General features: G+C 39.2%; 3 protein-coding genes across 5 annotated transcripts in view; 1 reads left to right on the plus strand and 2 right to left on the minus strand.

Moving 5' to 3' along the window:
* Window positions 1-11,066: 11,066 nt before the first annotated feature.
* Window positions 11,067-13,412, minus strand: calca (calcitonin/calcitonin-related polypeptide, alpha). Of its 2 annotated transcripts, none has more exons than XM_077228495.1 (4): window positions 13,325-13,412; window positions 12,538-12,629; window positions 11,967-12,101; window positions 11,067-11,386 (listed from the first exon to the last, which is right to left on the minus strand). In XM_077228495.1, exons 1-4 carry the CDS (start codon window positions 13,325-13,327, stop codon window positions 11,197-11,199), a joined length of 420 nt encoding a protein of 139 aa, XP_077084610.1. In that variant the 5' UTR covers window positions 13,328-13,412; the 3' UTR covers window positions 11,067-11,196. The 2 variants fall into 2 exon arrangements, with proteins under 2 accessions (XP_077084610.1, XP_077084611.1); XM_077228496.1 differs by lacking the exon at window positions 13,325-13,412 and adding an exon at window positions 13,194-13,313.
* A 4,149-nt stretch (window positions 13,413-17,561) lies between these two features.
* cyp2r1 (cytochrome P450, family 2, subfamily R, polypeptide 1) lies at window positions 17,562-21,872 on the plus strand. Its single transcript, XM_077228488.1, has 5 exons — window positions 17,562-17,898; window positions 18,845-18,986; window positions 19,777-20,406; window positions 20,493-20,819; window positions 20,907-21,872. Exons 1-5 carry the CDS (start codon window positions 17,659-17,661, stop codon window positions 21,086-21,088), a joined length of 1,521 nt encoding a protein of 506 aa, XP_077084603.1. The 5' UTR covers window positions 17,562-17,658; the 3' UTR covers window positions 21,089-21,872.
* Window positions 21,873-25,786: 3,914 nt separating this feature from the next.
* The window catches only part of pde3b (phosphodiesterase 3B), a 54,903-nt gene continuing 54,001 nt past the window's right edge, over window positions 25,787-26,688 (minus strand). For both annotated transcript variants that reach the window (XM_077228397.1, XM_077228396.1), the window contains one exon: window positions 25,787-26,429. In XM_077228397.1, coding sequence (XP_077084512.1) covers window positions 26,212-26,429 — 218 coding nt within the window. In that variant the 3' untranslated portion in view covers window positions 25,787-26,211. The remainder of the gene's footprint in view (window positions 26,430-26,688) is intronic.

Raw genomic sequence — 26,688 nt, forward strand, 5'->3', positions numbered from 1 at the left:
AAATTTGTTACATTTGGCCTTAGAAGACGCCGAGCTGAAGTCAAAAGTCCGTTCACAATTATCTTTGAGGTATTTTGAACTGAAACTTCACAGGCACATTCTGGGGACACCTGATACTTATTACATCTTGTGAAAAGGGGCATAATTGACTACATTTAAGAATTTAACATTAAAGATTACATACATTTAATAAGGTTAGAAGAAATTCCTAGGTAAAAATACCCCTAAAAAGTATTCTGTTGCACGGAACTGAGGAAGATCTCATGATGGCATAGTTTGATGCGTTTAATCCCGCCCATGTAGTCTAGAGATCGCAACCCAAGCTCATTGGAAATACGTGAATGATACCGAAAAATGATACCACTCTGCGTCTCCAGTGGACTTTTCACCCGAAAAGTGCGGGAAACGTACCTGGAGGTAGCCTACGTATTTCAGGTTTTGCAAAAATGTAGGCAGAGTAACGTATTTCCAATGAGCCTGGATTGCGAGATCGAATATTAAAGCTATTTATCTATTTTTGTTTTGAATAAAAAAATGGAAAACAAAATTATTTATAATATTATTTATAGGCCTAATATTATTTATTATATTATTATACGAATTACTCCCATTTGGCCAGTTTAAATTATAGGCTAATCAAATAAATGTTTAAAAATGCTAAATTAAGAAAAATATAAAAACAAAATGCCTCCATAATGAAACACCTGGAGCAACTTGCTCCTATAGTAATATCTGACCTAACATGAAAAACCTTTCGATTGAAATCTAGCAAATCTTGCCTAAATGTGCAGTTTATTGTTCACTTGTTCATGCAACAGCTGTAGTAAATTGATCTTAAATATTTGAAACTTTAGAAAGTTTCAGATACGAATAGATCTACTCTAGATATACTTAGAGTAGGAACCATCTGCTACTTCTGTTCCAGTGCTTCTGCGGCGATGGTGGTTTGCAGTCCAGTTAGTTGGTTGCAATAAATGGTAGATCCTGATTTAGCCGCACGGTGGCGGTGTTTCGCAAAACTTGTACAAATAAATGTCATGAAAAATGTAGCGAAATTAAATCATCTGCAGAATGATTCGACTTTATCACGACGTGTTTTCGGTCTCTCTACTGTTTCAGTGAAATGCTAAACAAAACTGGAATCTCGTTGATTGAACATACCAGTGTAACATAATTATTACAGCTTACAAAACATGTTCTAGTAGCCTAAGCAGTTTAATTGTGTTACATCAGACTGCAGTAGCTGGCAGGTCAAAGAAGGAAACAAAATTACATTTGTTTATTGATTTTCTTTCAGAAGTGTGAGTTCGGGCACTAGATAGGCTATATCGCAGGTGTGATGTGAAATAGAAGCACCATATGCAAACTTTTGGCATAGCCTATCTGAAATATTTTAAGGTAACAGTAAAGTTACTTAATTTTATTAAATGGTGTAACAGTTCTGTTTAAATAATAGCATTCGGCATTTTGTAACCTCTCAAGTAGTCTTATTTTATTGGGACTTCTGTTTTATTTTGCATTTAGTTCATAACAGTGTAGGCTACATGTTGGAGATACGTCACTACAGGCAGCCTACATTCACAACTGATCTACATTTAAACTCCCTCCCATCATTGCATTAGGTATTGTATTGTGTCTTTTCCTCCATTGCAAACAGCTGTTTAGGTTGCATTGTTGTACCCTACCATGACAACCTGAGAGAACAGTGCTTAGGCTATGTTCAGGAAGAAATGGGTAAAAAAAACATCTGTCATCTAATGGATCCATTTTTTTAGTGAAACTTTTCAAAGTCATTGACATTTGCTCTCCTCTTAAATGCAGTGCGAATCGTTCAGAGAAGCATAATGCTTTAAAAGATTATCATTATTGATCTGACAGTGCAGACTTCTCTTTGTGCCTGCTTCCATATGGTCCTACATGTGTCTCTAATGCAAGTGCACACTATTGATCTTGGGATGAATGTATGGCGTAAATGGCGACCCAGGAAAACGCTTATCAAATATATAGTGGAAACACTGGTGAGCTAATGGCTTGTGAGTCTTCAGGCTCATAACAGATAAAGTGCACTGGTGCCCACAGAGTGACTGCAGTGTCTGTACATAAGTGTGAGAAAGCTATGGATTAGTATTATTTACAGTTGTTGGAAAAAGTATGTGAACCCTTTGGATTTACATGGGTGGGCGTAAAAATAGGGGTTCTGCATAATGTCATAAAATTTGACCTACCAAGTTAACAAGCAACAGACACAATCTGCTTAAATGCACAGATAACAAGAAAAGTTAATCAATGATTTGTTCCATGTCTTTATTGGACACACCATGTAAACATTGACAGTGCTGTGTCACGGATTGTGTTGGTAGAACACACAAACACAAAAATGAAGATTATAAGGCAGTCTTCAATAAATCCACAGGTTGAAAGTAGCGCAACACATACATTGTGAATGTTTTACAAATTGTGAAAGTTTTACATTGACAATTTTGTCATTTTCTCCTTCCCTTCAGGTAAGAGTTTGATTATCACCCTTAGCAGCACCTTATCTTTTGAGGCACATATCCTCGACATGTATTTGTTACATCTCGTTACATACTACTTTGTGTATTCACCTACTCAATCTCTTAGGTCTTATTCTACTACAACTCTAGTTATACCAGGGGCGATTCTAGGGTCAGAGTTTTAGGGGTACTGAGCACCCAATAAGCCCCACTGCCACCACCCACCCTCTTTTCACATAAAAACAAAAAATATGTCTATTGAAAAATTACTTTATCATTTTAACATTGGTTCAACTAACTCCAAAATCCAGATTTTTTTTCTTCTTTTTTTGAGACCTTTTTCAGAACACCAGCTTAATTGTGAGAGTTCACACAGACATCCATAAATTTAGCCCCGGCATTGTAGTCACATCAGCCCACATTACCCCCCACCCCCATGTGCATTTAAATGTGAAAAAAAATTGATTTCTCTGACCTACATATGTGCAATTTAAGACTTTTGAAGGCCAAAAAATGGATAATAAATAGCTTTAAAACCATGTCAGTGTGCATTGGATTATTTGTCAATACCTGCTCTCTCATCTTAATCTTTCTTTTTCTCTCAGTCTCCTTATCCTGCCGTATTTCTTTCCCTCCTAAAGCTGAACTTTGACTCATAGTCCTTTCATTTTCGTCTGTGTCAGTGAAGAAAGTAAACATAGGCTCAACTGATGAGTTTTATGAATCATTTTCTTAAATAAGTTAATTTACTCAAGGCTTCCAGATCAGCATTGCCAATAGGAACCTTCTACAAGCTTTGGAATTTGAAAAGTAATTTTAAATAATACAAATTATAGGCTACGTTTAACGCAGTTGGTGGAATTGGCAGACGTTCCCTCAGGCATGCGTTGTGGAAACGCGTCAAAGCATTCTCAGGTATAAATATGCAGCATTAATGCACGGTGATTTTGAACGAATATTTAATGTCAATAATGGTTACATAATGTTAAAACTAATCCTGCTATTGATATCTTTGTAAGACTGCCGACCCTATAACAGTGGCAAGGGAAAACAATGTCCGGCGAAATATCGAACATTAAACTAACTTTACCGCGCTCAACCACCTTGAGAGAGAGAGAGAGAGAGAGAGAGAGAGAGAGAGAGAGAGAGAGAGTAATGCTAGGAGGAGTTCGGGAGTTAAGCCTGGTTCAGGTTAAATCCTCTGTGTGTGAGGAATGAATAAATTAATACATCAAAAGAAAAACATTAAACTGTTCGCTACTTCTCTCTCCGTTTATAACTATGGACGAGTCACCCAGGTCCTGTGCTAGCCTACTCCACAGCGGCGGCGACCCGCTGGACTAAAATAGTCAGAAAATAAACACTTATTATAGGTGTACTATGGTGATTCAGGATACTGATTCCAGTACTCACCGATATGGTTTCGGAATCGGTACAACTATAGGTAACGTTAAAAGGGAAGAAGTGTGAGACACCGCTTTGGAGCAACTTAGTTGATTCACATTTCACAACACTACATAACTGGATCTCACTCTGCGTGTGTTTCGCGCTGGATGACAGTCGTCCAGACTCGTGCTGAGCAGTGCAAGTACAGAGAAGTAGAAGAAGAGAAGAGGGTGACACCATTTGCTAAGCGGGGCCAGGGATGCTTTCATTTTCATCCTTAACACATACATTTTAAACCACAAACTACGAAGTATGTTTTGGGCATTATTTAACCTTGTCAAAGACGAACAACATTTTTAGAATAACAACATTTCTTACTCCAAGCTTTAGGGGTGCTGAGCTCCTTTTTAGGGGTGCTGAAGCACCCCTAAAAAGGGGCTAGCCTCGCCCATGAGTTATACCATTTGTACGTCTGACCACCATGGGATGTAGAGCTTTTAGTTGTACTGCTCCGAGTCTTTGAAACAAAGTTCAAACTGAGGTGACTGTGACATTAAGTCCCCTCTCGAAAAGGCACAAATTTGCACCAGTAGATGAATGGAGGAGGAAGCTCAGGTGTAGGACGCGAGTCCGGGAGAGGAATCAAAATAAAAGTCCAGGGTGGTGCAGATGGCGTAATCCAGCCGAAGAGGCGATGTAGTACCACCCTGGCAGCAGCAAAAATTATTTTGCAGCCAGTGTGGTCTAGCAACTCTCCGTTGACTTTCGAGCTGGAAAAACCAAAAACTGGTCAGGCCAATCAGATCGTGTATAGGGTCGGCGGGTGGGCTTAACATAATGACGACAGAGTTGCGATGGTTCACTGCTACTTGAAAACAAAGAATGCCTGCTGCTGCTGGCGAACAGCGGTCTTTCGATTCGGCTTTGTACGCGACTGGTGGATTTGAAGTTAAACGTTTCTTTGAAACAATAACAAAGAACGGCTTTACTCTGACTCTGACTCCGTCGTTCTGACTACGTCACCTTCTTCGTTGCTCTGGTTGGTTGTAGCGCTATCCTATTGTGTGCAGAGGGAATTTGAAAGACAACCGTTTATCCTGCCCCTCGGATTGAGGCATGCCAATGGAGAGTTCCCAGACCTAACATCTTGATTTGGGTCTGGTATGCCAGGCTACCAATGTAGTGCAGGGACGAAGACCTTTGCGGCCACGACGGAGCTGCATCGACGACCCCCTGAGATGGAAGCAGGGATCCGGAGGGCAGAGGTGGAGCTGGAGTGACCGAGGGCAGAGCCTGAGGGAGCGCGGAGCTAGCCGGAGCTGTAGGGGTAGAGGGCGGGATAACAGCGGGCGGCCCGCAGGTCAGTGGCGAAGTGGTTTGATGTCCGACCCAGGTGGAGCTGACGGTCCTAGGGAGCCCGGCGAGGCCGAATGCCCGATGGCCCTTGCTGGAGACAAGGGAGGAAGGAGCACAGGAGCCAGGGCGACGGGCCGAGGAAGAGTGAAGCATGCAGAGGCAGGAGGCGGAGCCACGGGCTTCCCACATCCAGGCAGAGATGGCTCCTAGCAGGCCCGAGGTGTTGCCACGCCACTGAGAGGAAACAGAAGTGTAGCTGAGGGGCTGATGGAAGGCAGCAATGACTGGATTGCAGGAGTGGCAAATGAAAAAAACTAATTTCTTGTCTGAGAAAACAAATAAACTCACTAGTAGGGGTTTCGAGAGGTGGTGGGAGAGGGAGATAGGGAGGGGCCAGGAGGTCAGATGAAGATGATTCAAGTTCAAGTGTTTCTGTTCAACAATGAACAGAAACAAAGGAACTTAAATACATGTGCAAAGTGCAAAAAGTATGATTAGACAGACACACCTGAACTGAATGACGAAATCAAATCTGTGGCCATGACAACAAACAAGACAAGAAGAAACAGTGCAAATGACAACAAAGACTGAGGTGACACCTCGACAAACCAGGCCAATCAATGTGACAAGATTGAAGGTAGTTGGTCAGAGCTGCATAAAAACAATCAAGAAATTTCAGAACTTACATAAAAATTAATTTCTGGACATTTAAATTTCTCAAACAGGCACCTGAATGTTCCACACCACAACTTGAAATCAAATATGAGCCCATTAAAACTGTAGCTAGTTCAACAGCACAATGGCTTCTTCAACAGGTGAAAACACACCTTGAGTCCTGACCTCAAACATCACGCCCAGTGCCTATTAAGAGACGGCATTACACACACACACGCACACACACACACACACACACACACACACACACACACACACACACACACACACACACACGCACACACACACAGAGATTTAACAATTACTAAGTCCCCTGAGCATTTTCTCACAGTTTTTGAGAGGATTTATCACTCTGGCCTGAGTAGTTTTACAGCAAGAACAGATCATTAATATTGGAATTTTGATATGAGATTCAGATTTTGATTAGACACTTTCCTCCCTCACAAATAAATTGTGATCTTGATCTACATTTTCCTCATTCATCTCCATGTAACCTCAATTTCACGGATTATTGATAATTGAATGCAAACTGTTTTTGAAGAGGAGGAAAGTGGGCGTCAGTTCACCGATTTCATGACAGTGTCAACCATGCGTAACTTTAGGGGAAAGCAATGAAACCAGAAACATTGTGCAGATTGGCTCATGTAACCAAGTATTTTATGTCTTATTAATAAATTCAGCTGCCTTCGGTTTGTGCTCAGGACCTGTGTAAAACCTTCTCGTTTCTATTTCCCACATTTAAATTAGCAAAGAGCAACAAAAAAAAGCATTCACCATTTGGTCCAACTCATCATCATAAATATCTTTGACAAAAACAACAACAATAATTAAGTAATGAAAAATTAATTTACAGTAGTCTGTATGAAGTAAATAGTGTTTTCTCTTCATGCAACAAACATTTATCGTCACAGCACAGGTGTGAAGATGTCAGGTCAGCATAGTCGACACAGAAACAGATCATTAATTTTGAAACAGGCTATTAATTTGTATTGTTCGATCGAGGTATAATAGCATCTCCTATGAGAATGCAGACAACAATCTTTTACCTGGTTTGGGGCCAAAATGCCCATTTCATCTTCCATAAACAGAGTCCACAAGAGAGTGATGTGGAAAGAATTGATTTTTTTTTCTCTTTGGGTTTTTCTTGTTCCACTCAGGGTGAGAGGCTTGGTAAATATCATGTTTTCTATATTCTGCCATTGATCTCATTAGCGGATGTGCGTCACTTTGCCTTCAATCAAAGCAATTGCTTTTTACAGTAAAGCGCATCCAGTAGTGACAACAAACAGAACCGCCACACAGCTCTCCCTATTGCAAATAATTTATTTGAGATCACAAATCAATGAATTTCAACTGAATATAAAAAAATTCCATTAATTATAGTGAAAAGATAGAAACTTCATGCTATTATATTACATGTTGATGTTTACCGTGTTATTTGAGGAGGTCAAGTAATATGTCGAATTGTTTTGACATATACTATTAAATAGTAATTAACTGACCAGTTGATAGTGTAGGATTCTTTTCTGCCTCATTCTAGATTGTAGTCCTCATTCAATGTAGTCCTTCAATTTTAGACTGCTTAGCATTTTAGCCAGCATGCTTAAGCAGTATTTGTCATAGGTGAAGTGTCTGGCTGACTGCCATACAGACGCTAAAGCACTAGCTGCTTTATTTAGCTCCATGTGTTGATGTATTTCATTTAGATCAGTCCATTTTTTTTTAAGTTGGATGTACAGCACCAGAGACTTGTAATCCATTTACTTAATGACGTCTTACTGTGGCGAAATCATTGCACTTCCGTACTCAATTATGCAGCTCAATTAGCAAATAACTGCAGAGCTCTTTTTCTTTTACTTAAACTTACCAAAAATAACTATCCATCTGTTTTTTAATGCTGTTTTAAAAAAAGCATTACTTAAAGCAATACATCTAATTTAATGCTAGGAGCTTTTGGTAAACAACTCTTAAGTTTTGCAATTGTTGCGTTTTCTCTTCTGTTTGCATTGTGAAATATGTCAGATGTAATTACAATGAAATTTGTACGGTGATAGGAGTAATGTAATGTAAAAGTTTGCAGATAAAGATTAATTGACTGGCTGGCTCTCAAAGAGACCCTGCCTTACCGAGGCACGAGAACTTACAATCTCTCCTTATTAGCAGAGAGGAATGGGCTGGGCAGCAGAGGCACTGCAATATGAAATGACTCACTACTACTATGAGGGTTATAGAGGTTAATTAACAAAGCATCTAACTGGATGGGATCCATTTGAACTGTTTGAGGACACAAGAAAGCACTTGCCGTCACGATTGTTGAGAAGGCTGTGATGGGGAAACTTGGATGAGTGGTTCTGGTGATTAGAATGAGCCCCATTTATGAGATTATATGAATGAAAATGAATCATTCACATTGTGCTCTTTTATTCGCATTTAGAAGCACATAAAATGTTATTGTTCAAATTTTGAAATATATTAAAGGTTTCAATCGCTCAAATAGACGTAGGAAAAGACGCTGTATACATTATTTAAACGTCACTCCTGCTTACAAGAACAGAGTGACATGTTTCATAGGACCTCAATGGTGTCAGTAAATATAAAAAGGATCAATCCATTCTGCAAAACGGGTCTCTGCACTCCCTCTAAATGACACCAAAAAAGGCCATTTTACTTCTATTTTGGTTGCACTTTATTTTACAGTACGTGCATCTATGAGAGTACTGGGTAATATAAGGTATAATAAATGGGTTACAGTTAGGTTCAGGGTTAGTGCCTTGTTATTAAGCAGTTATTGCAATTACTATAATAAGTACATAGGGGACAGGACTGTAAAATAAAGTGCTACCTCTTTTTTAGGGAATTGTATTGACTGTAAACAAGTTCCCATGGGTGGGCACTGTTGGGGGACCAGCATGACAATTAAACACAAAAAAAAAACTGAATCATGACGAACGGTTCCCAGAAGGGTTTATGCAGAATGGCTGCTGTCACTGTAATTTGCACAGAGGACCCAATAAAAACAAATAAAGCACATCTCTGGGGCTACAAAACACAACGGGAATGATGCAGTCTTTGGTTTTACTCGAACAAGCCGTACACTATTATTCAGATATAGAAATAAGATTAATATTTTTTGTCTCCTGTTAGATATTAGGTTTTCATGAATTAAAATGAATTGATTATGTTAGATTAACGTTGGTTTACGAATTAAATTTCTTAAATAGACACTTTCAGTAAGACCTTTTTCAGTGCTCCATTGGATTATGACCTTTTAAATTGGCATTCAGAACAACTGGACAAATCAATACTGAAACCTTGATGTGGTTGTCATTTAATTCTGATTATTGTTTCAGAAATGCAAAATCGAGCATGACATGATGGAGGCATGTGTAAGACTATGCAGACCAATTACTAAAACAACCAGTCAGTCAATAAATCAAGTACCCCAAAACTTATGTATCTAAAATACATTTTAATCTTGCTCAAATTCACAATTGTTACAATTTGTAATTCAGTTGTAGTACCTCCCTCCTTTAATTCAAACATACTGTACAACAGCGGCATGTAAAGTGTGTTACATCAAGGCACAAGACACATCCATAATCAGGGAAGCCTTTTTATGAGGCACTGCTTTAATATGATCCCCAAAATACCGTAATGTGCTGAGACACATTAAATGAACAAGGGCCAAACCCGACTGTACATACTGAATGTGCTCTCTGCTGAGAGGAAAGAATGAAGCAATGCACTTCCTCGGATCCAAATGAGTAGAAAAATGATGGTTACTGATCATCACCGCTTTCTTGTTTCTTTTTCTTTTTTTAAACTTATGTTGCTTTGTTGAAGAGCCAAAAAAATAAGCAGTTATAATGTCTGGCTGGATGGAAACGATCAGTGCTATCAACTGGAGTCCATTCAGATGAAAGTGAGGAGTTTCCATTCTCAGGGTTCATAATGAGGACATGATGGTTTCTCTTTTATTGACAGCGATCAAAGAAGAACTGTGGACGTGTAGATTGGTGACCTGTTGAAAGATTTATGTAGGATGTTATCATCATTGTATATGACACCTGCAACATAAACTATACTATAACTATAATATCAGCATACTAATATGAAAAATTAAGATTTTTAAAGCTATTTTCAGTAGAATAAGATGCAAAAAGAAGAGTACACTTCTGAAAATGCTTATTTTTTTATAATAGCATATATTAAAAATATTTATAAATTTATTTTACATCATAATATTGGTTTGTTTTAAGCTTTTCAAACATCTATTTAGGTTTAAATTAGATTATGAATCCCAGATTTTCAAGGTGGACTGTATCTATTATTAGTGCTGTTTCAGTATGACCATATAATCATAAAATATTTTCGCACGAACATTAAATATAATCATGTTCTGTGACATAAACATCATTCTAACATAAATCACGGCATGCCTATAATGTCATTGCGGAATTATCTTGATTGCGGTACACATAAAATGAATGAGATGACTTTGACACTTAAAAAGACGAGGGGATTCAGAACAATATTCACGTACCATTTCACGAAGACCCATTTAGTTGACTACTCCTGACTGATCCTCCTTCGTCTGCCGAACGCCTGGGAGCCCACATTAGTGGGGACAAATTTGCTGCTTCCGATTCCCCCCGAGCGGCTCAGGAAATCTGCCAGGCGATGGGTCACACATGTGGCCGTGTTACAGGCTCTCTTCTGTGTCGTAATACTGGAAGGGTAAAAAAAGAATGGGAATTGAAATATTAATTTAGAATAAATAAATCAACATATTTAAAGACTTTATAAATTGATTATAAATGTACATAATTTATGCATTAAATATATTGAACAAAAAACATAAAAATGTCAGCAGTAATATATCTTACCTAAAATGTGTACCTGATTATATGGAATTAATCACATAAGAATGCTCGTTCATTTCTGAACTTTAAACAAACAACAGGCAAAGAAGATCTCCTTCTAAAAATATCTTTATTAGATCAAGAACAAAGTCAAATCACAAAAGACAGGAATTTTGCTGTGGGTTAAAAAAAGCTTGTCGTTACGCCCTGTCTACCAATGAGAGCGCCCCGATTTTAGGAATCAGTTATATAACCCAAATAGATCCAGTGACTATATTAAATTAGTGGAACAGAGTCTGTCTGAGATTTGTTACTCTGCCAAAGAAAGTAGAAAAAAAATGTTCTTTCAAGTCAATCAGGCAAGCAAACTTCCACATGCACTTGCATATCAGGGCCAAGCACGGATTTACAGCCGCTGCCGATTAGACACGGTTGAGCACCTCTCCGTATCCAGCCAACACATCACTCTCTTCCAGGCTGCGCTTCTTGCCCGGTGTACCCGCTCCAACATTGGTGCGTGGATACGTCTGCAGTTTGTGCAGCTCCTGGGACAGTTTCCCCAGCACGCAAGTGCTGAGGCTGGAGCAGCGCTTGGACACGGCTCTACCCAGGCTGTGAGGAAAAAGACCACATGCAGAGAAACTCATAGACACTTAGACATGCAGGATACATTCACATACAGGATAGACATGATGACAGGATGCATGTTGACATGCTTCCTCGCACGGCTGTCATTATGGTCTCGTAAAACAAATCATGCTTCAATAATTCATTTCTGCTGCACTTTTCATGTTTTTACTTGAGCATATCATGCAGGCATTTCCTCACATGTTTTCAGATCATGCTTCCGTCCATGCCGTTTGATATCCTCGTTTTCATGCATTAAGAGCAAACAGGCATTTACACATGGTCAATCTCTCATAAATCTGACAGGTAAATAAAGTTTCATGCAGAGAATAAACTGGCAGAGAACTCTACAGCCTTCCCCACTTCTTAACAGAAAGTCATCACATACCTGTCATTTACAACAAGTACAAGTACACTTGACATTAAGGAGGTATTGCTCTCATGTTGGAGGCATTTCGGGCTTACTTTCTTGAATACGAGAGAAACAAATCAGTGCACACTCGCTAAATTATTCAACAGTTTGCGTTTGGAATGATTCAAGAAATAGACGCAATGGGATTTGTACCTGTTTTCCTCAGTAGCTTGTTGTTCCATGTCCTCTGCGGTCATTTGCATGAATTCTTTGACAATTGCGTGAAGCAATCTTCTCGCTTCGTAGTCAGTAAGCGTAGTTCGATCTGGTGATGATTCCAGCTCGGGCCTGCAACGCAATGTCTTCGTGATGATCATGTCTTACAGGACTATACAAATGGTTTGTGTGAGGTCTCCTCTCCTTTTTTATGATAAAAGCACTTTTTGCTTGCTACATCAAATCCTAACCATAATCAAAACAATCTGCTAAGAGTATGGCACTTAAAAGCTGTCCAGTTGCCAAGTTAAGATTTATCGCCCGATCAATACTGTCGTAAGCAGAGTGGGTTTGGCCGGGATTCATCTGATGTAATCAAAAGACTGATAGTCCATGATGCCGCAACCTCTAATGAAAACATATGTTCCCTTGCCTTCGTCCGGATGACTTTACCAAAGCACCTGTTTCACTAGTAAATATATTTAGCCAATTTGAGTAATTATCAAAGGAAAACCACTGCCCTTTAAGCATTTATCAACATGACAATATGTTTCTAATAGAACCTTACCTGGCAGGAGCTGCATTAGAGCTGTACATCTGACAAATAATCAGTGCGTAGGCAACAAGGAAAGCGGAGATCTTCAACATAACCATGGTCCCCTGCAGTGAAACATTTCATCATTAAATAGTTTAAGAACAAACCGAAAATGTTGAGGGGAAAAAATGTCATTGTCAAGCCATCACTGGTGAAAAAGTTAAAAATAAGCACCCTCTTTAAAGCATTATTGGCAAATTTAACTGAGCTTAAAAAACTAAAATAATATTATTTGGAAAGTTATCCACACATTCTCCTGTTTGCTGCAGAAGAATTAGAGCGTGTGTGGTTGGTGCAGACGTCTCCTACTGTCAGGCTCTATGCTATAACTGCAGCATTAAAGATATTAGCCTCGTGATTTCCCTTCCAGCAGGACCCTGTGCATTAGTGTAATGAACTACTGTCTCTGCACCCACAGCCAGGTCTAAGTAGCCGTCCAATTCTCCTTGAGAAAAAAATCCATCGAGCATGCCTCTGTGCAACTACAGAGCCAAAGAGTAATGCATATACCATTAAGCTCTCCCTAACATTTTATTTTATTATTTACACACATCTATGGTACAGTATATTGAGATTCATAAAAAGCATGGCACATTTATTGTGTCAAGCCATAAATAGTTGTTACTTACCTTGAGATGTTCAGCTTCGTGCAATAGATAGAGTATAGAAAAGAGTCGTCCCAAAATAGAGGGGATATTTCAACTTGATGAAATTTTGAGTCTGTTGCATTAAGCTACAATACACCTGCCTATATACCCACCATGTGGGTCTCACTATTGACAGTGTGGGTGTTTAATGATTCTCCGACAGCCAACCAGAGCTCACTGCTCCCTCATCCAACCAATCAGATTGTCCTCGGGCTTCTGGAAAATGATAAAGAGTGTGTCACACTAATGACGTCATTCTTCAATCACAAACTGCTCCATTCACAAAAATTCACCAGCGATCAGCAAAATTCAATATCGTTTAAAAAAAAAGTAAGGGAACTATTTAAAGAAAGTCTATGATCTGTTTTTCTGTTGAGATAATTTTTAGAACCAACCTAATATATCGTATCTCGTTAACTCTCGTATCTATCTATCTATCTATCTATCTATCTATCTATCTATCTATCTATCTATCTATCTATCTATCTATCTATCTATCTATCTATCTATCCGTCTATCCGTCTATCCGTCTGTCTGTCTGTCTGTCTGTCTGTCAACCATTGTGTGCATATGTGATATGGCTCTATCAAACATATAAAGTTGGTATGATACTTCTGTTCCTGCTTGATTCTTCAATTATAATTTTCTAAAATTATACTTTTGGTAATTGTTTAAACCTTGTATAAAGCACATACACAAAACTATTTTAAGAGAGGGGAAAAAAACCAAATGGATTATGTGTGACATTTTCGTAAATCCATTTCAAATTACGTGCCAGACAAATGTTGATGGCAGAAAACAAACTCGAATACCCTTTAACTTTGTATCCTGTAATAACGCATGTGATCAATTGCAACATTGCTCTTGTCCTTATTTGGGTTTCCGTGATGATGTGACCCTTTGTCAGAATCAAAGAGGTTACGTCCATAACAAGCCTTCTATCTCGGTTCCAATTACAGAAGTCTTTGTCTTGAGGCATCATCTGACTCCTCTTCTTTATTGGTTAAGGCCTAATAAACCATTTCCACTAAGAGACAGTGTTTGCGTCACATAGGAACCCCATTAGTCTGGATGAGCCTTTTAGTGCTATCGAACCCAAAGCTGCGCCAATGACGGAATCAGTAAATCTGGGCGACGTGACAGGACCAGGGACCCATGCTATGGACGGAAACTACACTTGCACGCGTGATGAACTCCAGCCTAATGAAGGGTCATTTCCACTAGAGGAACACTTTCCTGAGAGGTACCACGTCCATAGTTCAGTGAGTAAGCAAACAAAGTCGAGAGTTTTCCTTTCCTGCATGAAACTTTGGAGTCAATACTGTAACCTTTTCAAATGTGGTCATGCTTTCATCACTCACTTCAGCCAGCCTTCTGTAAGTTATTTCAGAAGACAGATAATCATTTTGTTTTGAAGCAGAAAATGTTCTTTTAGATTATGTTTGCTCATAGATTATGTTTGCTCATAGGCTGTATCTGCCTATGCACCTACTGTACGTATGTGAGACATCCTTCAGAGTTCATTTGAGGAACGGCATCAGTTTGGTACTGTAGCTGTTATCTTGGTGCAGGAGACGTCCGACACAGCTTTTTTGGTCTGCGTGGCTGTTTAAACACCTGCAGACGGAACGCAGCAGGGATTAAGTGTGATTTGTAATGACTCTGAGAGGAAAACTAAACACAATCCATAACCCTCTCTGAGACAATGAGTAGCCCTAAATGGTCAGCAAGGAGCCAGCACAGTTCATCCTCAGACATTAAGGAAATGAGATTTAATCACTGAGTGTTGCTTATCAATCAACCGAGTTAGAGTTCATCATAATCTCGTCTGTGTGCTTTACTAATCACACACCATCCTTTTATTTAGGCTGCATTAACAACCAATGGCATCATCTGACTGGGATTGGCACGCTACCAAGTCACCAAGGACTAACAAAAAGAATGACTGAGACGCCTCTGATGGTTATTAGCTGCTGCGCCCATTCAAAACTGCTTACTGTATGCAACACTACAAAAATATGCAATATACAGGACACAGCTATTTGTGAAATCTGAAACTAATTACGTTTTTAGCCTTGTCTTTTGCTAAAATCACAGCAAAGGATTTATTTTCATAATATGCCATTGCTCTTCTGAGGCCTCAAATTCCTTTTATTGATTAATTTATGTTGACTGACTTTTCCCTCAGCTAGGCCTATACCAAATCCATAATTAGAAGTGTTTCTTATGGGAGGATAATATTGAATGTTCTAGATGTCCTCATTATATATCACAAACACTATAGTCTTTGAACAGAATCCCCTGAGGCCTGCTGGATGTATCTATCAATACCGATGGAAGGGCTCAAACTTCATAGATAATAAGGCCCAAAGACACCATGTAATAGAGCATCAACAATGTGGAAAATCACATTTCTACTGAGAAAACCAGGAGGATTTATGATCAAATTACTAGGCTATGATGGCTATAGTTAACACTCTGATACGTCATTCACTTATCCTTTAAAAGTATAAAAACATGCAGAGGTTGGTATGATTCCTGTGTTGTGGAAAGACATAACCTAGGCTATGCTTTGTTTTCTTTTCAAACCTATTATTTTCTCAAGACAGCCCTTTACATGGTTTTTGAATATGTGCAGTGGTGCAGAAGCATAATGTTTTTGTTTAAATAATACACTAACATCACCCCACGGATAATTAAAACGATCACAATTCATATGTGCTGATTAATTAATGGGTGCTTTTGTATATGCCTATGGTGACTTGATAAACGTTCTGCGAACTTGCAGGTCTTACTTAGCCTAAAATAGCAGGAAAAAATGCTGACATGAGTGGAGGGTTAAAACCATAAGGTCAAAGTTTGTAGCACAAATCCTACAGTGCAAACGTGTCTGACTCGAAAACTTGGTTTGCAAAGCACACTATCATGAAAAAAAGCAAAAAGTATTCTTCGCCAGGCGGAGCTTTTTCATTTATTTTAAAACAATCGTAAATCATTAACTCTGTGTCCAGTTCTCAGCCAAACTCATATTATATATGGTAATTGGTAAGTGAGAATTCACGGTAGGCCTAGTGATATTTCGTCCGTGAACGAATTAGTGTTTTTGAATAAATAATTCACGTTACTTTCTAACTGACTCATATTTTGCGCTCACTTCAAATCTCTGACTCAGTCGTTATAAACTTGGAAGACAGGAAACCAGTCACTTAAAGGTGGGGTATGTGATTCAATTTTTGTGCATTTTTTCAAAATAACTTGAAATCCTATTCCTAACCCACTTACAGCCACTGAGTTAGAAGCACTGAATGAAAATTAAGCAATTTAATCATCTGTGGAATGGGCAGGACGCGAAAAACTCCAGCCAATTATTTTCAAGACCACCTAGAATCATTGGACAGTAAGTTCGTCAATCAAACGGTCGTACCACGCCCCCCCTCCCCCAGCGCGCGTGACCCCCTTCGCCTTTGTAGTAAATCGTGGGTGGAGTCAGGGCCAGCGTTGGAGGGGTAGGACCATTTGAATTGTGTATTTTCAAAATATGCCAGTCGTTTTCCAAATTATATACCCCACCTTTAAAAATTCAATAAAAGGCAAACAACTGGACCGTTGACTTTGTCAAAGAATTAGCAGACTGACTGACTGTAGCACGAGCAAATAGCATTCGAGTGCGAGCTGTGAAGGAGCATCTCATTGGTTGGAAGGAAATACTAAACGGACACGCCCCCTCCATTGAATGAGTTGATATACTTTTTTTGACACTTGCCGCCCCCTCGCGTAGTTTTAGTAGTCCGTATTCCTCCGCAAAGTAGGAAAAATACAGACGTGGTGTAGTTTGTGGGGACATCTCTTGATGCTAAACACCTTTTCTTAAATTTTAAGTAGACTTGTAGGCAAAAACTTTCCGTCGTCTGCTGTTAAATGAATCGATTCAGGAAATGGTTAACTTATTACATACAAACATAGCCTACTCTCGCCTGTCATAACCTACGGGCGCTACGATGTAACCGCAAAAAAAGGGACCTGCATGAATAATGGCCGAGTCTTTTAATGAACAGATTCAAAAGATTCGATGAATTAGTCACTATAGTTCAAAGAAGAGAAGAGATATCCACTGCAAAGTCCTTTTTTGGTTTACATGGCCATTTAAATATGTTGCAAGTTTCTCAAATACAAAGAAAACCCCGCTTGGAAACGTACTTGAGAACATCTGCCTAATTAAAAGAAATTTGTCTGAATTCTCGCGAATCAATAGTTCTGACAACCCTTTAATCAAACAATGCAAGTTAATCCAAAGAGCTCTTTCCGCCAGCCAATCTTAGCCTTTAAGAGGCGGGGGATATAGAGCAACATGTGCAAGATGATCTCCTAATACACTGTCTGACAGAGAACGGAGCTCTAGAAACTTTTCAGAAAGCACAGATTATCCCAAAGTGTTTAAGTATCTAAAATGGTATCGATTCAACGGTTGACATCTCTGCTCTCTGTGTCTTGGGAGCAAACTCTCGTATGTTTGGGCAGTTTGTTCATTACACTCTTCATTTTGCTGGTGATTTGCCAGCTCTTAAAGCAACGGAGACCCAGAGGGTTTCCCCCTGGACCGACACCTTTACCCCTGATAGGGAATATTCTATCCCTAGCCACCGAGCCTCACGTCTACATGAAGAGGCAGAGTGATATCTACGGACAGGTACGGATGACACTTCACTCTCAGTCCTCAAGTTTACCTATTTACTTGCACATGATCACGTAACATGCACTATAGGCTACAGTAGACTGGCTGCTTTTAACTTTTAACGTTTTTGCTAATATTTATTTGTAGCAACTTGTATGTATTTTCTTTAAAAAAAGGTTATTTTAAGCCACCTAATAATAATAATTATTAATTAACTGTCTACAATGGAAGCGTCCCCTGCGGCGCGTCGCCATGCGCCTTGAGTTTATTATTTTGACGCTGCTCCTCCAGTCATACAATATGCATCTTACTGTAATGTATCTTACTGTCTTGTAATCAATGAAACTGTCTACAATGGAAGCGTCCCCTGCGGCGCGGCGCCATGCGCCTTGAGTTTATTATTTTGACGGTGCTCCTCCAGTCACACAATATATATATAAAATGTATTGTTATTTAGGTGTCTAACTACTATCGTAAAAAATAATAAATGTTTTGTGCAATGTTGGCTACTTGTGGCAAAATACATTTTCTGTAATTGCAGGGATTAATTCCTACAGATGCAGTTGCATGCAGGCATTTTTATTATTATTATCATCATTATTATTATAAAACGTTCGACAGTTATACACTCATTTTATACACACATTTGCTGATGTCCCTCGTTGAGCTCACAGCTGATTGGTCTGTGTTAGTGAATTGGAGGGTTCTAGTCTAGACGCGCCTAGAACTATACATTTTTTAAAGGAACAAAAGAGTGTTGCATTTAGCGTTGCATTTTTGGCAGAGCGCTAAAGCACTCAGTTTTGTAGAATAGCCAAAACATGCTGAGTCAGCATCCCTAATTCGTTTTCTTCACCGTATCCACGAGGGTGAATGTAGTCATCTAATTATACTCCGTTCATTAGTAGAAATATGTTTGGCATTGGAGTGGATTAATGAATATTGCCCTTTTATTATCCAGATTTTCAGTCTAGACCTGGGAGGAATCTCGACTGTTATTCTAAATGGTTATGATGCCATTAAAGAGTGCCTGTATCATCAAAGTGAGGTTTTTGCAGACCGCCCATCCCTTCCTTTATTTCAAAAGATGACAAAAATGGGAGGTAAGTGGTTGCTTATAGAATCATTTATTTTTAGAATGTTTTCCTAGAATAGATCACTGCCGAAAAATCTAGATAGCTAAAGAGTAATAAAAAATGTCCAAAGTGAAAATTCTGTCATTATGTATTCCCCTTATGTCCTTCTAAACTTGTTAGCAGTTTTTTTTCAATGGATTCAATTTAAAAAAAAAATCACTATAAACCATAAACTTTTACAGTATACTCATACACTGTATTCCAAGTCTTCTGAAGCAACATGATTGCTTTGTGTGAGAAACAGACGAAATAAGTCATTAATCACTGACACTTTATATGACAACAAGCTGTTGTAGAGTTCATACATTTTTATCTGTGCAGCTGTCATGGGACTTCAGAATAAAGCATATATATCATGGACTAGTTTAATGGTGGTTTTTTTCCTTTGTTCATAACAGTTATGGTCACTATAAAACGTCTGGGAAAGGAAAAAATCTCCAATTGTTTTATGCAGAAAATATAAGGGAAGTTAATGAAACAAGTTTTCATTTTTAGTGAAGTACTCTTTCAAATATTTAGGTGATTCAGAGAAAACGCTCTGGCACGGTTATGTATGTCAGAGTTTGGGCAATAACTAGAGAAGAGCGGACAGTCACACGAGGTTATCGTAATCAGTATTGCAATTCTTGTAAACTGTGTTTAACCAACGAGACTGCTGTTTGACTAATAATCTCTGGTTAAACATACAGAAAGTTTATCAGATAAACTTTCTTTGTTTCCATTTTTAAGCCAACCGCATTGTTTATTCTGCGTCTAGGACTTCTGAACTGCAAATATGGTAGAGGCTGGATTGAACACCACAAACTGGCTGTGAACTGCTTCCGCTACTTTGGCAGTGGTCAGCGAATGTTTGAGAGGATTTCTGAGGAGTGCCTGTTTTTTCTGGATGCCATTGACCAGCACCAGGGGAAGCCCTTTAACACTAAGCATCTCGTCACCAATGCCGTCTCCAACATCACCAACCTCATTATCTTTGGCCAGCGTTTCACCTATGACGATGGTGATTTTCAGCACATGATTGAGATCTTCAGTGAGAATGTGGAGCTGGCTGCCAGTGGCTGGGCTTTCTTGTACAACGCCTTCCCCTGGATGGAGTACGTGCCATTCGGAAAGCATCAAAAGCTGTTTCGCAATGCCAACAAGGTGTACAACTTCCTTCTGCAAATCATCAATCGCTTCTCACAGAGCAGGATTCCGCAGTCGCCGCAACATTACATTGATGCCTACTTGGACGAAATGGAGCAGAGCGCCACCGATAAAACGACATCTTTTTCTCAAGATAATCTCATTTTCTCTGTTGGAGAACTCATCATCGCAGGCACAGAGACCACCACAAATTGTCTGCGCTGGGCTATGCTCTACATGGCTCTATATCCCAGGATACAAGGTTGGTGCCCAGGGCCCACAAAGCAGTTCTCGTTTACAACATTTTAATGCCGTTGCACTAATGACGTTATGTTTTTTTCTGTGCAGAAAAGGTCCAAATGGAGATCGATTGCGTCCTGAACGGCAGACCACCTGCTCTTGAAGACAAGCAGAGGATGCCATATGTGGAGGCAGTGCTGCATGAAATCCTGCGCCTTTGCAATGTCGTCCCACTGGGCATCTTCCGCGCTACGTCTCAAGATGCGGTGGTGCGTGGCTACACTATCCCCAAGGGCACCATGGTCATCACTAACTTGTACTCGGTGCACTTTGATGAGAAGTACTGGAGCAACCCATCCATCTTCTGCCCAGAGCGCTTCCTTGACTGTAATGGCAAATTTGTCCGGCATGAAGCATTTCTCCCCTTCTCAATAGGTAAACTGCAAACATTTAGGACATCAGCAAATCTAAAACTTGTCACGTTATTCTTCAGTCTAACATATCCATTTTGATGGTCTTTAGGTAAGCGGCACTGCCTGGGAGAGCAGTTGGCCAGGCTGGAGATGTTCTTATTCTTCACCACATTGCTCCAGAGGTTCAACCTTCAGTTCCCCGAAGGCTTTACTCCAAGTCTCTCTCCGAAACTGGGCATGACCCTTCAGCCTCGGCCATACACCATATGTGCCATCAGGAGACAGCAGTAAAACTTCCCCCTTGAGCTCTGGAACACATGCACTCACCTCAGGGGATCCTTCCAAGAAACGTAAATGGCAGAGCAGTTCCCCATCTTAAATTCCATCAGGTTTTTCAATGGGGAATATTGACCTCTGATATTGACTTGTTAAATTCTCTGAACGTGTCCTTTAAAGTTTCACAGAACCCAGCCTGAGAGTGATAAGAGTACTGTTACAGAACACATGGCGTGGAGAGCAAAGAATGAGCACATGTGTGTTACCAAACGAGTACGTACATGAGAGTATCAAGATATAGTGTGGCTTGTATCTTTGACAGCTTCAAAAAAATGTACTGTGTAACCAACCGAACATTGTGCTTGTTAATATGAGAAGAGCTATTGCGTCAATGATTGACAGGGTTTACCTCTATAATGGTTTAGAGGTCTGTCTTTTTCAGCATTCCTTGAATTCCGCCTTTTCTGGAGTCGGGCAAGTGAGAGGAGAACAGCTGCCTTTCCCAGAAAGTTTTGGAAATGTTTCATGACTCCTGTTGGTTCAATGCCATATATCAGTTTTGCAATAATAATGGCCCTGTCCCTAGTTTAGTCCCTCAGTGGAAAGAGATTATCAAGAAACATGAGCTGCAATATAAGAGGAAAAAATGGTGCTATTGTGAAAAGCTGACTCCAATATACATTTTTATAGTACAATATCATTTTTGATTTTACCTCACATTTTAACCAGTTTTTGTGATTATGATCAAAATGAAATTAAACAAAACCTGAAAACTTTTATAAATACACAATTAACCTTTGTTGTGCGAGTTGTTTCAATGCTGATCCTAAGCTTTTTTTTTTTTTCCTCATCCTGCGGCCTCTTTCAACTGTGCTGGAATTTTCCAAAGCCAAGTTATACACCATATAAACCTAGCTGAAATGACTCGTAGTTCTGTGAATTTATAAATTTAGCACACTTCAAAAATGAATGGTTTTCAATGGCAGTTCTTAACTGTCTTCACTTTGACAGTAGTGTTTGATAATTGTGAACCTACAGTATGCAATGCATGTAGCTTTTTTTAGTATATATATATATATATATATATATATATATACATATTCTCATGCAGTGCCTTTAGAATCCCCATGTTGTCACAGTAAAAACATTTACGGGCCAAATAATCTTTCCAGTCTGTGTTATTACTTACACAAACAGCACAGTATCGGAAACTCAATTAAAAACAGAGTGACGGGTAGGGGAAGCGCTGCTTTGGGTAAGCTGTCACAGTGATTCTGTCATCTGAAGAGATAAGCCTGGCCTTTCATACGACCTACACTTGGGGACTCATCATCCGCTGACTGTCATCTTACAGGCAGTTCCTCCCATGAGAACACTTGGGTTTTCATCTGAGCACGAAAGAAATAAGCAGCAACCTGCAGCTAGACGATGCTCAGTAGCACATAGATAATGTCAAAAACATGTTGCGTCATTGAGATAATAGCGAAGACATTTTGCTTGTGTCTGGAATTCTCTTAATAGGTGAAAGGTCATGTTTAATGCTTGGTCATTCACTGTGGTGGCGTGATTAAAACACTTTATTTGTACCTGGATAATGTGGTGTGCACACGTTTTATGATTTTACTATTAATGAGACCAGGGGTTTTCAAACATTTTGATGACAAGGGCCCCCAAATATTTTGATCATCTTGGAGCCCCCTTCCTGAAATATTAAGGTTATTTTATATTTTCCATGTATACAGAAAACCCTGAGGAAAATATCATGTGACGTCATAAAAACAAGTAAATACTTTCCAGATCTTTTTTTATTATTAACAGCACAACTTTATTTGTATAGTTTTGTGAATTTTTGAAAGAAATTAATCCTTCAGCAAGGATGCATTAAATTGATCAAAAGTGACAGTAAAGACATTTATAATGTCATAAAAGATTTCTACTTCAAATAAGTGCTGATCTTTATTGAACTTTCTATTAATCAAAGAATCCTGAAATATACACACACACACACACACACACATATATATATATATATATATATATATATATATATATATATATCATGGTAAGTGGTGAGAAATATTTCTTGAGCACCAAATCAGCATATAAAAATGATTTTTGAAGGATCATGTGACACTGGAGACTAAAGTAATGGTTGCTGAAAAACATTATATCGGCTTTTACTGTATATTTGATCAAATTAATGCAGCCTTGGTGAGCACAAGTCTTAAAAATGACGTTTAAAAATTAGTGCTGTCAATAAATTTCATTAATACCTTCAGTGCACATATGAACTTTGGCAGCCCTAAAACACATTTTGTGAATTCTTTTTTCTTGTTTTTGCAGGCATTTAAACACTCCCCCTCTCGTGGTCCCTGGACCCCAGTTTGAAAACCCCAGACTAAAAGCAAACATCCGCTCCCATGCATAAACAGAACAAAAACAAAAGACACAGACAGACAGAAATCAATTGAGAGTAGAACTATTGTTTAGGGATGGTGCTTTTATGACAGCTATAAATAATAACAAAAAAGTCAATTCTCCCCCACAACCCTGAAAAGGCTGAATGGTTAAATTGGACATTGCTATCTAAATGCTACATAAAAAAGTAAATGCCATCATAAAGGTTCTGATGACAGGAACGTTGGAGGTTACTGTGTTGCGACGAATGCCCCACAGTGAGATACCACAGTCTGCTTTGACGGTCGAGCAAGTGGTCAACACGAGGGGATGGTGGTGCTGTGATGCTCTGATCTGCCGGGTGGGTTGTTGGGTTTTTACAAACTGAGCCACTTTTTAGTCCCAGATCTAAGAAATTATGAACACACAGTCGAGATAGAGAGAGCGAGATAGATAGTGAGAGAGAGAGAGAGAGAGAGAGAGAGAGAGCACCACAAGCTGCTTTGGGTGCACACAAGCCCCAAACACAGAACACACCCTGAGCACAGGCCAAAAAAGTGACTAATGAACAAACCCACAAATGGAGACAGAGACATTTAGGCATCCGGCATCGCTGATAGAAGCTCGGCGAGCTTTGGAAATAAGGGGTGTTCGGCAAAGAGTGGTTATGGGCAGGAACAAAAGACAGTGCACCCAAAATAAACAACTAACAAACTGAAAAACACAACACCCAAACACATCCACATCTGTAAATAGCATTAGATTTTTTAAAAACTCCTGAAACAAGATGATAATTACATGGTCTCAATGTACAATATATGTCAGCCGTATGTAGAAAACAGACGCATTGTTGATTAATTAAAAAATATATAATATAATATAATATATATATATATATTTATATATGCAAGTATTCGTTCTGTGCAGAGGTTAAACACTTGTTTGGTAGTAAAATGTGCACATTTATATCTTTTTTTACTCTTAAATATACTAGCTTGATTTACACTGCCTACTTGAGAACTTTCCTCTACAGAGACAAAATGAGTTTTGTCGAGATGAGGCAGACCGAGAGATAAAGAGACCCGGAGCCGGTTAGTCTCCACCTCCCTGTCCTCCCCTCATTATTCTAGTGGAATGCCTAGAGTTCTTGCTTCAGACAAAAAATATAGAACTTTTAGTATTAAACCTGCCTTATGGTGAAGAATAAGAAAATACGAAAGAAAGAAAAAAGTACAGCTTTCAAGGTGAAACCCTGGATTACTTGAAACTGGCCAGATTATGCATTTGGCAATAATTAGAGTAAGTACAAGCATGTGTCCGTACGTTCAAATAATGCCAAACGTGAAGTAACCCCAAAGCAATGTTTAGTCTATGACTTGCGTACTTAGTCAAACATTTTGTTTTCAAAAACAATCCTGGGTTCCAATTCTTATCAGTGGGTCTTTGGAAATAATAAACATGGATAAATTGGTCTGGAGCAGCTGATAAGGAAGGGGCTTAATATCCAGGACACTACACTTTGAGGGAGCATCTCTTTTTGTTAACGACTTTCAAGTTATTCATACAAAAAATATAATTTATTTCTGTCCCGCCTCTGAAAAGAATGTTCGACGTGCAAGTTGAAATTGCAGAATAAAATTTTCGCAAAAAACAAGGATCGATCCTTTTACATGAATCCTGAGTAACCGTGAAAAAATATATCTATTTAAACGTAAAAAAGGAGAAACGTCCCTTCATTTGAACAGCATTCCTGTCTCATTAGCTATGCTTTTAAACACAGACGGACTTTGCAGATAAGATTCAACGATTGGCAACTCAGCGTTCCTGAAGAGGACAAGGTGGGGAAAAACACACAACAAATGAAATGAAAGAATGAAAACTATCTTACAGACAACAAAGGCAAACAAAAAAATGCAGGAAAGTGATTAACATGAATAAAAAGCATCCAAAACGATGCAGAAGTCAGGTCATTTTTCAGTCAAAAATGTCAGCATTTCCACTTGTCCTAGTGACTCTGTTCAGTAATACAGTGTTTTATGTCGCCAGCATGAATTGGGGACTGCACATACAGTGCAGGGTACATAGCCCATTTTCTGGACCACAAGAAAAATAAAAACAAACTATATATATATATATATATATATATATATATATATATTTGAAGTTCAGACAGGCACATTTTGAGTTATGCTTCCTGACACTGAGCCTGAAAAGGCATCAGTTGTAGTCTTTATGTTTTTGAACTGTTCGCTTTGGTAACGGGTGTCAATTATGTCATTGTCTCTTGTTTTTTCCAGAGTCTTTTTTCGTGTCCTATTTGACTTAAGTACCTACAAGAGAGATAAGAGCTCTACGTTGAAGGCAGCATCACAGCCAGGTAACCATGGATGGCACGATTCTCCCCTCCCTGTTTTCTTCTCTGTCTTGTTTTAATCTCATAACACGATTCTGCGTCTTCAAAGCTCTGTTCGTTCTCCGCTGATTCTCCATGGGGTGAAAGTGCATAGGAGTGGGGTTCCCACCAAAGGGTCCTCTCACAGTAGTAAGGCCTTTTTTTCAACACAATGTGAACTGCATTAGCTTCAGAGTGTCGGCACAGTGACGAATTTCAGCATGGGGAGATCCGCTAGGGTCTTCCTCTGGGTGTCAATGCGTGTGTTTGTGTAGGTGAAGGAGAGGGAGGGGTCATCCCCTCCATTTAAGCCCCTCAATGAGCTTCATTTCTTGACCTTCTCCTCTTGCTACTGCCTTTCCTCCTCCTCTGTTTCCTCTTGAATGACCTGAATGTCATCGGAGGAAGAGGTGGATGGAGGAAGGCTTGGGCTCTCGGATTGCTGCTGCTGTGTCTCCAGCTCTTTGGCCTTCTCCTCTTCTTCGATGGTCTTCTTCCACACCTTGTGGTTCTCTGTTAAGTGCTGCATGATGTTGCAGAACAACCGACGTCGACCCTTCCTCCTCTCTGTAAGGAAAACACAATTAGTGTGTGCGACATCTAAGCTGAAGTATTTGGGGGGGGGAGCATTCTATTACAGATTCTACAAGAGCTATGAAAACTTATGAGCAGTGTTGGTGAAAAAGTTACTTTTAAAAGTAATGACTTACAATATTGTGTTACTTGCCAAAAAGTAACTAATTGCTTTAGGTACTTTTTATGGAAATTATTGCATTATGTTACGTTTGCATTACGTGTTCCCACCTGGACTGGAACGAAAAAGTAA

This window comes from Siphateles boraxobius, unplaced genomic scaffold (assembly GCF_051911475.1).
Source record: "Siphateles boraxobius isolate OS27281-9 unplaced genomic scaffold, OSU_SipBor_1 130, whole genome shotgun sequence".
Classification (NCBI taxonomy): Eukaryota; Metazoa; Chordata; class Actinopteri; order Cypriniformes; family Leuciscidae; genus Siphateles; species Siphateles boraxobius.

What these genes read in the sequence shown, in the direction of transcription:
- calca (XM_077228495.1), bottom strand. An exon ending in TCTAATGCAGCTCCTGCCAG is followed by an intron (nt 12,102 to 12,537) that starts GTAAGGTTCTAT and finishes ATTGCGTTGCAG; the next exon opens with GCCCGAGCTGGAATCATCAC. An exon ending in CAAGCTACTGAGGAAAACAG is followed by an intron (nt 11,387 to 11,966) that starts GTACAAATCCCA and finishes TTTTCCTCACAG; the next exon opens with CCTGGGTAGAGCCGTGTCCA.
- cyp2r1 (XM_077228488.1), top strand. Translation starts at nt 17,659, where the DNA reads ATGGTATCGATTCAACGGTTGACATCTCTGCTCTCTGTGTCTTGGGAG. An exon ending in AAAGATGACAAAAATGGGAG is followed by an intron (nt 18,987 to 19,776) that starts GTAAGTGGTTGC and finishes TTCTGCGTCTAG; the next exon opens with GACTTCTGAACTGCAAATAT. An exon ending in TCTATATCCCAGGATACAAG is followed by an intron (nt 20,407 to 20,492) that starts GTTGGTGCCCAG and finishes TTTTCTGTGCAG; the next exon opens with AAAAGGTCCAAATGGAGATC.